Genomic DNA, 14,343 nt, shown 5'->3' with positions numbered 1-14,343 from the left:
ATGGAGGAACTTGAAATAATATGACAGATATGAAAAGAAATGTCATCGTATCGTAGTTTATGTTCACAGCACATCTACACTTTACACAGATGGATATCACATGTCGTTATCCCACAGAATGGTCGACACTCTGCCTCGGTACGGTATGTGTCAAGCCATTCATTAAAACGAAAAAGGTGCCGTTTTTTCATTTTCCTGATTTCTATATTTTATCAAAAAACGAATGACCAAAAGATACACGGACCGTTCTGGAATGCCTGCCGGTCAAAACAGAGTAAATGCAACAAAAACCCAGGCCAAACATACATAAAACATCTTTTAAAAACCAATTTCAAGTGTTTTATTGAAAGTATAATCTATCAAATACAATGAACTAATCATCTAAATCATTAAATATTAAGTGTCTGTGAATTGTGTGATTTTTTATCAATTTTCAGGTCTTGTTTTGTTTGTTCTATGGATGGCTCAGCTTAAAAGGAACAAGAGACTATTAACTTGTTCCTTTTAATTATACAAATGTCTCATTAAAATATTTACCAGTGCATAAAACTGATCAGAGTTTAGGTAAAAACCAGACACTTTTTCTGGGGGGCGAATCTCAGTGAATCCACATGATTCATGGGTTCAGAGGATCACCCCCAGTGGTGAATCACTGCAATTTTGAAACGTTTCGAAACAGTTATGATGTAACAAACCCCCGTTTACTGAAATCACGTGACTTTGGCAGTTTGAAAGGCTCTGAATCAATGATTCGAAACAAAAGATTCATAAAGGTTTTGAAGCTTCGTGAAGCAGTGTTTCGAAAGCACCCATCACTGGTATGATCTATTGGTATGTTTTATCCCTTTAACATACCAATAGATCATATAAATTATAATCATGACATTTCTAAATGTATAATGATCTAATGATCTGATAATGATCTGTTTTGTATTTTAAGGGAGATGAGGGATAGTTGATCCTGCCACAAAACAGCCAATTTATAATAGTTTTTTTTTTTTTTTTGACAAAATATATATAAAAAAATAGAATAGAAAAATGAAACATCAAGAAAACACTTCAAGAAAAATAAATGTAAAGGTAAGATACAAAAATAGTAAATCATTAGCTTACCAACAGCAATTATATATACCATATATAACCATATTTATACCATAAGCAAAATAGTATAATAAATAATAATTTAATTTATAATTTTAATAATTTTTCTGATTGGTCAATAGCTGTGTTTTATTCACAATAAAACACGGCTATAACCGCTTCACCCAACGGTTACACCCTTAGCAACCACTCTTAGCAATGTAAACTGTTCTCAGTTTATATTGTTCATTGAAGCTGACAGTAAGTAGAAGAGTGTTGTGAGAAAAAGATTGAGTACATTTAGCATTTAGCTAGTAAATTTAGCATTTTTCCTTCAGGTCAGTCTTATGTTCATAATAAAAAATCTGTTTAAATGTCTGATGTATGATCTTGTCCTTTTAACAGTTAAGGGGTTTTCCCATGACTGACAGCGCTAGTCAAAGCATGGTCAGTTGCGTCTTGTTCCATGTTCACAACAATTCAGTCTTTCAATGTAAAAGTCTTCGCTACTGACTGACACACTCATAAAGACAGTCTTTGCTGCCATCTAATGGCGTAATAATGTAACTTCCGTTGCTGTTCACGGTCAGGGACTATTTTTTTCCGGCGGAAGGAAGACTTTTAGTGAAAGTTTACTTCATCAAAGTTGCATTGATACATATTTGTGGCTAGAAAATTTAAAACAAATTAAGCATGACAACTTAACATTTCAGACAAATAAGGATCAACAATAACTTATCACTATAACAATCAGCCCTGGGTCTCCCATATAATATATTAACATTTAAAAACACTGTTGTAAGTCTGTGCAGCAGGCATCATTTCTGGCCTTGGGCTTACCTGCTGCTGAGGGCATGATCATCGGGACACAGGGTCTTCCCTGCCCCATGGTGGGGGCAGATAGCAGCATTTTCGCTAAGGAGGCAGAGATGGGCTGAACTAGCAATGATGTCAGGTTGTAGCGACTGTCTCTCTCAGCTGTAAAAGAGGGAACAGAAACAAAAAGAAAACCCCAAGTATTTAGAACAGCTATATCAAAATTAAAACACTAAGAACACAATTCCATTTTCAGAATTCCATCCTCAGAATTTCACCCTCAGTATGCCATTTTCATTGATCATTATTTTGTGAGCATTTAAGAGCACTTCATGGGGATGTTAACGCCACACATGAGCAAACCAATTACCCAATCAAAGAGATTTTCTATTGGTTAACACCTCCACTGAGTCTTCTCTCACATCTTCATCTACGAGGGCAGATGAACAGCATTAGTATGTTATGTGCTGCATAAATATAGTTGCAGTGGGGCCAGGCAGAGATGCATCTAGTGATGTGAGGTGAGTGAGAAGGGGCGGGCAAGGAGGTTCGTAATGTGCTGTAAATCAGATAGAAAGAGAAAGAAGAGCACTGAGAGGTACCTGCACAGCCAGGCAGGGACGTATCAAAGCCCTTCCTCGGCACTGATTGCAGCTCATGGGCGGCAAACTAATAGGCCCGGAGATTTTAAGTTTGAAGAAACGGTTTCTACCAAGCCAATGGGGATTTATATGGACGAAATGCTCCATTGATTCAGCCTCATTAAAACGGAGAAACGGTGAGCCTAATCCTGCTTTAGGAGCAAATTTATTTAGGAGCTTCAATTTTCCAGCAGCGCTCCTGCACCGGTGGGATGGGGTACAGTCATCCACGAATAACAATCAGTAGACCTTTCTGTTACACAACACTCTATTACCTTCCAAAGATAAACGTATTCACAAGCCGCAATTATTTTACAGCAGTTATGTGGGAATGAACGCAGAGGAAGGTCCCCTTAATTTTTTTTTTTTTCTTGGTCATAGGGGGATACAGGAAGTGATTATTGGGATAAAAGTGGGGCTTTTGAAGCAACATGGTATATGTAATTATCTGCTTAAATGTCACAAGGGTCAAAGTTCTGTTTAGAGAGAGTATATTATCTGAACTCATTATCTTTAACCTTTTAAATGTGATTTTATCCAAACTTTAAAGGTGGCCTAGAATTAAAAATTGAATTTACCTTGGCATAGTTGAATAACAAGAGTTCAGTACATGAAAATGACATACAGAGAGTCTCAAACACCATTGTTTCCTCCTTTATATATAAATCTCATTTGTTTAAAAGACCTCCGAAAAACAGGCGAATCTCAACACCGACTGCTACGTAACAGTTGGGATAATTAATATGTACGCCCCCAATATTTGCATATGCCAGCTCATGTTCAAGGCATTACACAAGGGCAGCCAGTATTAATGTCTGGATCTGTGCACAGCTGAATCATCAGACTAGGTAAGCAAGCAAGGACAATAGCGAAAAATGGCAGATGTAGCAATAATAACTGACATGATCCATGATAACATGATATTTTTAGTGATATTTTGTAAATTGTCTTTCTAAATGTTTCGTTAGCATGTTGCTAATGTACTGTTAAATGTGGTTAAAGTTACCATCGTTTCTTACTGTATTCACGGAGACAAGACGGTCGTTATTTTCATTTTTTAAACACTTGCAGTCTGTATAATTCATAAACAACTTCATTCTTTATAAATCTCTCCAACAGTGTGTAATGTTAGCTTTAGCCACGGAGCACTATCAAACTCATTCAGAATCAAATGTAAACATCCAAATAAATACCATACTTACACGATTAGACATGCTGCATGATGAACACTTTGTAAAGATCCATTTTGAGGGTTATATTAGCTGTGTGAACTTTGTTTATGCTGTTTAAGGCAGTCGCGAGCTCCGGGGGTGGGGAGCACGAGAATTTAAAGGGGCCGCAGCCTGAATCGGCGCATATTTAATGATGCCCCAAAATAGGCAGTTAAAAAAATCTATGGGGTATTTTGAGCTGAAACTTCACAGACACATTCAGGGGACACCTTAGACTATTACATCTTTTGAAAACATGTTCTACGGCACCTTTAATATATTTCCTATACCTTGAATACTTTGCGTTCGTAACTGAATTGCAATTCTGCATCCTGTTTTCTATTTCAAATTAAATGCAATTCACATTCATGAACAGTGAACAATCATGGTGTTCAGTGCAGAACTGATGTTGTAGTGCTGCATATCCAGACACAACAGAATCTGATAATGGCTGCAGAGTGAATTGAATAAAACGAGAGACATGAAGTGAGAACTTTTCAGTCTAATACTGTCAGGACATGTCTAGACCACTCACTTTTTTTTTTTTTTTTTTTTGCCATCCTAAAAGTACTTTCATTCGTCTAGATAAATAAAACACAAACAAGGTTGTGGTCAATAGCTCTCATACTTTCCTGTTAGTTCTATCTGTAGTAGAGCTAAAAATGAACAAACAACAAGTTTAAAGGTACAAGATGCCCTAAAAACCCATTAGGTTGCGCTCCATCTGGAGATATTACAGGGCTGGAAATAAAGTAGTCCTGACCTTGATGAACTCCTGGAGAGGGTATGCACTCACTGTTTCAGCCTGTAGATACTGAGGAAAGATGGCTGATATAGTGGAGTCCATACTACATGGGTGCAGGAGAGGAGCGTTTAATACATCACGTCAACTAACATGCTAAGCTCTCGGTAAGGATGATTCATGGTGCCAGTGAAAGACACACCCCTTTATCTCAAGAGGACAGATGTTTGCTGCCTGCATGCAGAAGTTATGAAGGACTGTCTCTCTTAATCCTCCTGTTCTGGTGTTACCTATTTGTTTTTGTTTTGTTTTGTTTTGTTTTTTCCTGTTGAATGAACCTAATGCTAAAAAAGATGCAATATTAATCGACATAATTAACATCATAGTTACATTTACAAGAATATACTGTAAGTTTCAGAACTGAAAGGTTCCTTGTTAGTGCTTTTATTTAAAGGTGCCCAAGAATGCTTTTTCACAAGATGTAATATAAGTCTAAGGTGTCCCCTGAATGTGTCTGTGAGTTTAAGTCAAAATACCCCATAGATTTTTTTAAATAAATTTTTTTAACTGCCTATTTTGGGGCATCATTAACTATACATGATTTTTTCAGTCGCCGCCCCTTTAAATCGCGTGCCCCCTGCCTCACGAGCTCTGACTATATTAAGGCATTTACAAAGTTCACACAGCTAATATAACCCTCAAATGGATCTTTACAAGATGTTCGTCATGCATGCTGTGTGCATACTGTACATCGAATCATGTGAGTAAAGTATTTATTTTGATGTTCACATTTGATTATCTATGAGTTTGAGGCTATGCTCTGTGGCTAAAGCTAACATTACACACTGTTGGAGAGATTTATAAAGAATGAAGTTGTATTTATGAATTATACAGACTGCAAGTGTTTAAAAATTAAAATAGCGACGGCTCTGTCTCCGTGAATAATAAGAACGATGGTAACTTTAACCAATTTAACAGTACATTAGCAACATGCTAACGAAACATTTAGAAAGACAGTTTACAAATATCACTAAAAATATCATGTTATCATGGATCATGTCAGTTATTATTGATCCATCTGCCATTTTTCGCTGTTGTTCTTGCTTGCTTACCTTGTCTGTGCACAGATCCAGACGTTAATACAGCCTTTCCTTGTCTAATGCTTGAACATGGGCTGGCATATATGCAAATATTGGGGGCGTATACCCCGACTCTTACGTAACAGTCGGTGTTATGTTGAGATCCGCGTGTTTTCCGGAAGTCTTTTAAACAAATGAGATTTACATAAGAAAGAGGAAGCAATGGGGTTTGAAACTCAATGTATGTCTTTTCCATGTACTGAACTCTTGTTATTCAACTATGCCAAGATAAATTCAATTTTTCATTCGAGGGCACCTTTAAACCAAGTTCAGATTATGACTGGATGTGATATGTGCCTATATATAAGTGAAAAACCACCTCTGCATAAGATCAATGCCTACTTCTACATTGTTACCACTGCAGCCCCGCCCACTGATTTGCGCATGACAAGTAGGTAAATAACAGACGTGATCGAGCAACTAAGAGATAAACGCGCCTTTGAAGAATGCAAAATGTTGTGCAGTACCAGGTTGTGGAAAAATACTGTAACTGCATTGGATCTGCAGAGAGTCTTAATATCTAAAAATAAAAACAAAGCTATGCCTTCTATATTGGATCCGACAGGAATGGCGCACCACACTTATGCGAGTAAAAAAAAGTTTGGTAACACTTTATTTTAAGGTTTTTTATTTAGTTGCTTATTAGCATGCATATTACTAGAATATTGGCTATTTATTAGTACTTATTAAGCAAATATTAATGTCTTATTCTGCATGAACTTATTCTACACTCTTAATCCTACCCAATACCTAAACTTAGCAACTACCATACTAAGTATTAACAAAGACTATAACACAAGACGTGTCACTCGTACTGTTTTGAATGGGAGAAAGTGCAACATGCAATATGGTGGAATAAGTGCCGCCTTCTAAATATAAGCCAATCGCCAATTGGTAAAGTCATTGTGTCACTGCAGCGGCCGTTAGAAGCTCCGATTCAGTCAGACGCGCGTCTCCAAAATGAGACACAAGAGACACGCATTTAGAACTGCGCATGCGCATTAGCTTGATCCAGCCTGAAAAATGCCATTTTTTTTGTCATGAATCCAGCATTTAGAAACAAAATTTATGGGACAGTTGCTGTCAGATTTCATTGGTGATTGCAAATATGAAATTTAACCGAAAGCTTGGCAAACAGCTTTGGAGAATTTGATATTTCACCATTCAAAGAGATAGGAGATGCACTTGAATGCCGGAGAGGCATTTCAAAGATGACCGCCGAGTGAAATTACTTGTCTTAAAGGGACTTCGGTATTACAGTTTTTCTCAGTCGCTTTGGTACATTTCTCGAATCAAACTCACAATTTGCAAAACAGTAAGTGCATTTCTCAAAACAATTTGTACAAATAGCAAAACACCATGGATAACCTGCAAAAGCCACTCTCTTACTCAAAATCCTTAGTTCATCTCTCAAAAGTAAATATCTGTGTCAATGAACATGTCAGTGCCATCAGAATGACAAGTCCTTGTGTCATTGTGTACGGATAAGACAGTCAAATTGTTTAGTCATGTTCTCAATATAACAGTTTACTCTGGAGGGATGTTCTGATGGAAACTATGGCTAAAGTTTTGATGACAATTATTGTCAATTATAAGTTACATCTTAGTGTATGTGTGAGTGTAATTGCAAGAGAATGGAAAAGATTCAAATTTACTCTCTTACTGTTTGTACTGTATTTTATTGACAGAACATGTCATTGAGTCATTGAATCATGTCGTTAGAGAAAGTCAAGATTCACCTGGGAGCAATTTACCAATTCAGGACAGATTTAGAAAAAAGTCTAATGGAAATATAGAAAGTATAGAAATATGCTTGACATATTATGATAACGTGTTCAACCATTTTGCATGTAAAGACTTATGCTATGAGCTTGTGCCTAAATGTTGTGGGGGGTGAGACTATTCAACAGAGACCCAATATAATACATTTTGATCAACATGACATAAGCAACTGATAATGTAGGAAACAACAGAGAATTGTACATAATCATTTGCATGGATGTACCAAAGCATTTGCAACTTGTTCAAAGAAATGAGAAACTGCTTTTTTGATGTGCACAAGTGACACAATGATGTGAGAATTGAACAGGTAGTTTTGAGAATTTCAATTCTGATCTGAGAAATGTACCAAAGCGACTGAGAAAAACTGTAATAAGCAGTAAATTGGGATTTTATTGGGATTTTATGTGTTCCCTGTACTAGAGTGTTACAAAACGTTTGATATGTATGGTTTATGTATACATATCTAACCAAAATCACCAGTGACCAGTGATTTCTGATATGTAAAGATTCATGTAGGCCTACAGTCAGATGTTCTTTGTCTCAAAATCGTTTATTGTCAGTAAATCAAACCAGTGACTAAACGGTCAACTCCACATAGTTTCTTAGGATGAATATAATCTGTTATTTAAACTGTGATTAAAATGTATATAGAAAGCGATCTAAGAACCCTTTACAATCGCTGTAGCTGTCAATCAAACAGTGTGATGTTATCAGTGACTAAGTTCTGGACTCTTGCCAAAACTCCCATTAGAATCAATGAATCTCTTATTTACATTATTGTGTTTGCACTGTTAGTTATAATGAAAGCGTTCGTTAGTGTGCAGAAATCGAATTACAATGACAAGGTCACTACATTCATGTGCTCAACATGTCTGTGATCAGCTACATGCTCATCACTGCAACCTTTCATGCCACAAACACATTATAATGCTATAATCAACACTTTTCACGATTAGTAAACCTTGAGAACTGTAATAAACGTACTAAAAGTTTGAGAGTTCCATATGTAATAATTAGCTATTTTCATATGTAATGATGTTAGCCAATCACAGCAGTGGGCGTTTACACTAAAGTCTCAAAGCAGAAACGGCACCTTCAAACAGAGCATTCGAATCAGAGGACTAAAATCAGGGCAGGAAAAATGGCCTTTTATTTCTAAATTATAAAACCTCAATTTAATACAGCATTTCACCTGCAAGGCTAAAATCTGTCTAGCTCACTTGTTTACAACCCCCTAATTGCAAAGTGTCTCTATTTATTGTCCTGTATGACTGGTTGTTTTTATTTATTTATGTCACCATTTATTGCACTGACATTAACCAATTCGACCCAATGTGTGTTGCTAGAGCTTATTGTCTTTAATTTCTCCTAAAAATCTGCAAATAACTCATTAACATGTTTGTTTAATTGTCCTTTTTTTTTTTTTTGACTTGGTTGTGGTATTAGTACAAGTATTACATAAAATTTCAGCATACACTAACTGTAAAATGCAGAGCTCTCTGGGGGAAAAACAGATATATCTATATCTAGATATCTAGATATATTTTCCTGGATGATATAAAACATTAAAATATGCATGCACAGTGACACATGGAGCCTTTTGCAACATCTTGACATCTTGTACTTTATCTTTTTTAAGGTTCAAGCAATGTTCGTTCTTCACTGTAATCAGCACAAACAAAGCTCCCTTATTCCACACAGAATTACTCACCTGAGCTCCCTGTGAACTTTGTTCAGTAAACAGATTCATATCACAAATCAATTAGATACGGCATGCCCAATGCCATAGATGCCTCCCTGCTGATGCAATGGGCTGCGTGTGTAATTTTAGTATATTTCATTACATTTCAGTAAGCAAGATAAATTTAGACAAAGATTAACTAATGTCATTATGATTCAAGTAGAAGTCAAGGTAGTGCTAATAGGACACAGTCACACTAGTACTACACTATACAGTACAAACATCAGCAGAGCTGAAGATGATCCAAAATAACTGCGAGAAGATCAATTTTTTTTATTTTTTTGAGCAAACAAGCCTCCCAGGAAGAGCTATTTGCTGAAGTGCGATTACCCACAGGGCTTAGACTCATTCCCTCCACACAGAGATGCTCATGAGATATATATTACACGCCTGTGGTGGTGCCATATGTGCAGTGTTCAGATTACAAACACTTCAGTAGCTCACATACAAACTTATTCATTCAGTCTTGATGCGTTACAAATCATATCTCTGACAACGACTGTATTTGGGACAAGCTCATGTTGATAAACAACAGGGGTTGCTTTCATCCTGAAGAATGTAGCGTAAGATGCACACATATATGTGCCGTGTTCAAAATATCATGATATCAAACTACTGGATGTGCACTTCAGTATGTAGTACAAAGTGTACACACATATATTCTAGAATATTGTGTGCTCAAAATTCAATTGTATTCTATTCAGAAAATCATGTAATATACAGTATCCACTGAAGTAAGCAGTATGCAGTCCAACAATATTTTATTTACAGTACAAATACAGACTTTATGTTTGTTCTGTGAGTCATTTAAAGCAAATTAAATTGATCTCGCCATATTTTCTTTTTCTTCGCTTTAAAATATGTTATGGAGTTGCACATTTAGATGCAAATTGATTTTCAAAAAAGCAGGTCATTCATTTCCATAAGAACAATGGCAGCAGTTTTCATGAAGAGAACTCACTCATCTCGCTTGAGTTCAAGTGATTGTACAGTCTTGCTTACATCCCTTCAAGTCTTTCATGTGTTAAACCTGAGGTCACACAACCATAAATTTGTTTACTGTTCTGAACAGCTTTTTGCAGTGACTATAGCAGCTTAACACTGAAGAAAAAAAAAAAAAAAAAAAGTCTCTAACCTAGTATAAGATCATGAGTAAATTACATTGTCTTTCCTGGAAACTGAATAGCAAATTAAGTATGCTTTAGTGGAGATACTTCTTATTAATTAACATCCTTCCCATCTTTGCTTTTTTCTTGAGTATATTTTGTTTCTGAGAAGATGAAAAGGTGTTTTATGATAACTGAGGGGGCTTGAACTACTTGTTGCATAATATTGATAATCTTTGAATATATTATCAAAAAAGCTGCATAATTACAACATGTCAGTCTAACGTGATATTAACCCTCTGGAGTCTGAGGCTGATTTGGGGCCTGGAGAAGTTTTGACATGCCCTGACATTTGTGCTTTTTTCAGTTGTTCATAAACATATTAATGGAAAAAATGTGACATTACACTGTATTCAGCACAAACTAGGCTACAATAATATGTGAGGAACATGTATGTACATGTTTGTGTTTTTGAAGGAATAACATTTATGCGTGGTTATTGAAAAAACAAAAAAACTTAAGTCACTGAAATAAGGCCAAAAAAAGTATAGTAAATCTGTGTTTACAATACTTTAGGGTATTGGAGGTTGTAAACTAGAGTTTTTGCTTCAAAATTATGTAAAAATTATGCTGCCTACTCCTTCATATAAAGCAATATATTGATTTAGTTTTTGTAAGACACTTTTTGCCAAGAAACACAGTATGCGTGGAGGCGTGAATCACCACTGAATAATGGGCCATTCTCACCTGAGAAGACAAAAGAATTGCATAGTAATGAGCTGAAATGACTTGCATATGAAACATACATAAAATATTATTACAATATAAAGTAATGGTTTTATATTATACTTTAAAATATAATGTATTTCTGTGATGCAAAGAGTCTGAATATAGGCTTTTAGTTTAAAAGCATGCAGTTTGGAGGAATATTGGATTCTCATATGCTTATGTCAATTTTCTATACAGAGGAGTTATATTTATTTAATATTCATTGTCATTACTATGAGCGCTGGTGTTTTCAATTCATACTTGAAGTCGGAGGGCGCTCTCTGTGCATTTTTAGTCCACAAATTCATCTAAAAGAAGAAGAGGCTATTCCATGAATGGAGTTTCCAATTCATACTGCAGCCGGAGGGCGCTAAAGAAACAAAAACTCATGTAAAATTCATCTATAGAAGAAAAGAAAACAGGAACTAACTGCATGTCTTCTAGAGTTCGCTAACCATGACTTTTACATCCAGATAAACACTTTAAGACAATAAATACACGATTGAGACGATGAATGCATGTATTGTCTCTGAATTTGCGTCTGAATAGCGCTGGCTCCGTGGGCGTGGCCGCATTAGCAGATAATGAGCTGAATCACGGACTTCTGACATTGCTCTCTTTTCATACAGATTACATAAACACAGAAGGTTTGTTTTCGATTTGACTTACATGATTTAAAACCTGACATCTTAACGTTTTTTTTAGACATAAGTTTAATTTTTCTGTGATTAGTATTCACTAAGTTACAGTTCATTTTCTGAGAACTATCAGATTGGACTTCGTTCAGAGGGAGAGGAGAAATCACGCATCATGTTAGTTTTCTTTATTTTACAAAAAGCACAACATTTTGTTTTTACTCTGAGTGTATACAAATAAAAGAAGATATTCTATAGTTTCAATTGATATATTACTTTTGTCTCTATGACAAAAAATGACGGAGTATTTTAAGTCTGTTTTGCTGCAATGTGAAAAAAAACCCTGCAAAACGCGCCGGCGCGTTTTCAGACCTCAGAGTGGTCAATTAGAAAACACTAAAGTAAATGAGATACAGTACCGTTAAAAAAAAGTGTGGGGCCAGAAAGATGTTGTTTTAAAGAAATTAATATTTTTTCTTCAACAAGGCAGCATTAAATATATCAAAAGTGGCAATAACGACATTGACTTCTGAAGGATCATTTGACACAGAAGACTGGAGTAATGACTGCCAAATATTCAGCTTTGCCATCACAAGAACAAATTATACTTTAAAATATATTATGATAGAAAACAATTATTTTAAATTTTTAATAAACAATAGTAATATTGATCTAATAAAAGCAGCCTTGGCGAGTATAAGAGACTTCTTAAACATCTTAAACTTTTGAAGAGTACAGTATATGACAAATATGTGTTATATTTTACTCTTAAAAAAAAAAAAAAGCAGTGCAACCTAAGCTCCATCGCCACTTTGCTCTCTTCTCCTCAGGGGAGTCAATCTATAGAAAGAGGAAGAGAGGGGGAATAATGTATGTATTACTGTAGCAGTTTTGAATTCAAGGTGCTAATTTGAGAATGGTTGGCTGGTGAAATGAAAAGAAGAAAGAGCAAAGGACAGAGTAATGAAGCAGAGGTGTCTATAAAGGAAATGCAGAGATCAGCTCCAATGATCAAAGGTTTCATTTTCTTTGAAATGCACTAAGACAGAAGCCATAGAAAAGAAGCTCATAATAGTCTTAATGTATATATGATTGATGTCTAGTAAAAAACTTTACAGAAGGCTTTTTATCTCAGTAAGATTTTTATTTATTTATTTTTTATAATAAGTCCTTGAGAAAAAAAAAAAAACTTTATTGGATTTGCGATGTTGATAACTATGGAAATGCGTCATCACAGTCTGTGAAAAGTCCGTCAACTCATCAATGCTCATTTTTATTTCTTACAGATGGAGTTTGAGTGTCGAAGGCAACCTTATGCTGTTTGCACGTTTGCTGTGTGTGTGGGTTTGTGAGTGATGTTTGGATTCTCAAGTCGTTGACATTCAGTTCCACAGCTGATAAAGAAGGTTGGAACCAGTAAATACAGTACCACAATTTTCTTCACCAAAAAGAAACCTGTTATAAGGTGACATTGTTCCAATCTCCTTGGGCCTGCTAGTCAAGTTCCCAAAGGAAATGGCCGATCTGACACAACAATACATTATGAAATAATGCTGTGTTTCAAAATAACCTCAAACCTTTTGTAGCTGAAACCAAGTTTTATTTGTTAGATGAATGTGTACGAGTGTATTTGTTCAGACCATCCTTTATATCTTTCCCCTGTAACAAAATCACACTCTAGATATGACCAAACCAATATATTATCTGTTATCCATTAGACAGTATTCAGTGAGTGTGTGTAGCTCCATTGCTCTGCATCAGATGAAAAATTCACAGACTGCATCCATGCAGATGGAAAAGTACACAAGAAACCAACAGTCAGCCCACCACAGGGCCAAAAATAAAAAATAAAAAATAAATTAAAATGGAGGCATTCTGAGTTTTTAAAATGACATAGTTTCTTAATTGACCTTTATTATGTTTTTATGATTAGTTGCTGGAGTATCAGCAGACCAGGGGGACGGCACATTTACGTTTTAATGATGATTAGGTTTTAATGACAGCTTAATAGCCTCTCTCTTTGTGTTCTCACCTGCAGGAGCCTTACACAACACAAAGATCATTACAGGTCCTCAATGTCACAAATTTCCTCATATTTTCAATCAACAGAAAAAAAGTAACATTTCAAGTTTGGCACACTAAATAGCAATTTTTAAATATTTTTCTCAGTAGGGTATGGTTGCTAGCTGCTTAACTACAGATAAATCAAATGTTAAGATTTCAGTTAGGATCAATTTTGTCCTCAGACAAACCTAAGTATCAGAGAAAGTCCTGCAGCTGTGATTTCTCTTCTTTCTCCTAAAGTTATGATATACAGTGCTCAGCATAAATGAGTACACCCCCCTTTGAAAAATAATATTTTAAATCTCAATGAACACAAAAACAATTTCCAAAATGTTGACAAGACGAAGTTTTATATAACATCTGTTTAACTTATAACATGAAAGTAAGGTTAATAATATAACTTAGAGAGCAAATGTTTCAGTTTTACTCAAATTAGGGTGATGCAAAAATGAGTACACCCCACTGAAAGTCTCTAGAGCAAAGCTAAATTTTAGACTACAAATGTCTAATTTAACAAGAATTCAACCACAGGTGAGTCTAATTATTCATAACACAGGTGTCCAGCAGACAGTTGACTATAAAAGGGTGTTAAAACCCCTTCCCATTTCATGCTGTCAG

The 14,343-nt window shown here is 35.5% G+C and overlaps 1 protein-coding gene across 1 annotated transcript in view; it reads right to left on the bottom strand.

The window, feature by feature from the left end:
- LOC125256188 (inactive N-acetylated-alpha-linked acidic dipeptidase-like protein 2) overlaps positions 1-14,343 on the bottom strand; it is a 386,031-nt gene that overhangs the window by 125,803 nt on the left and 245,885 nt on the right. Inside the window, 1 exon segment of the mRNA XM_048171943.1 lies at positions 1,921-2,058. Within this exon segment, the coding sequence (XP_048027900.1) occupies positions 1,921-2,058 (138 nt within the window).

This window comes from Megalobrama amblycephala, linkage group LG21 (assembly GCF_018812025.1).
Source record: "Megalobrama amblycephala isolate DHTTF-2021 linkage group LG21, ASM1881202v1, whole genome shotgun sequence".
Taxonomy (NCBI): Eukaryota; Metazoa; Chordata; class Actinopteri; order Cypriniformes; family Xenocyprididae; genus Megalobrama; species Megalobrama amblycephala.
This window is presented reverse-complemented; position numbering and strand designations above follow the sequence as displayed.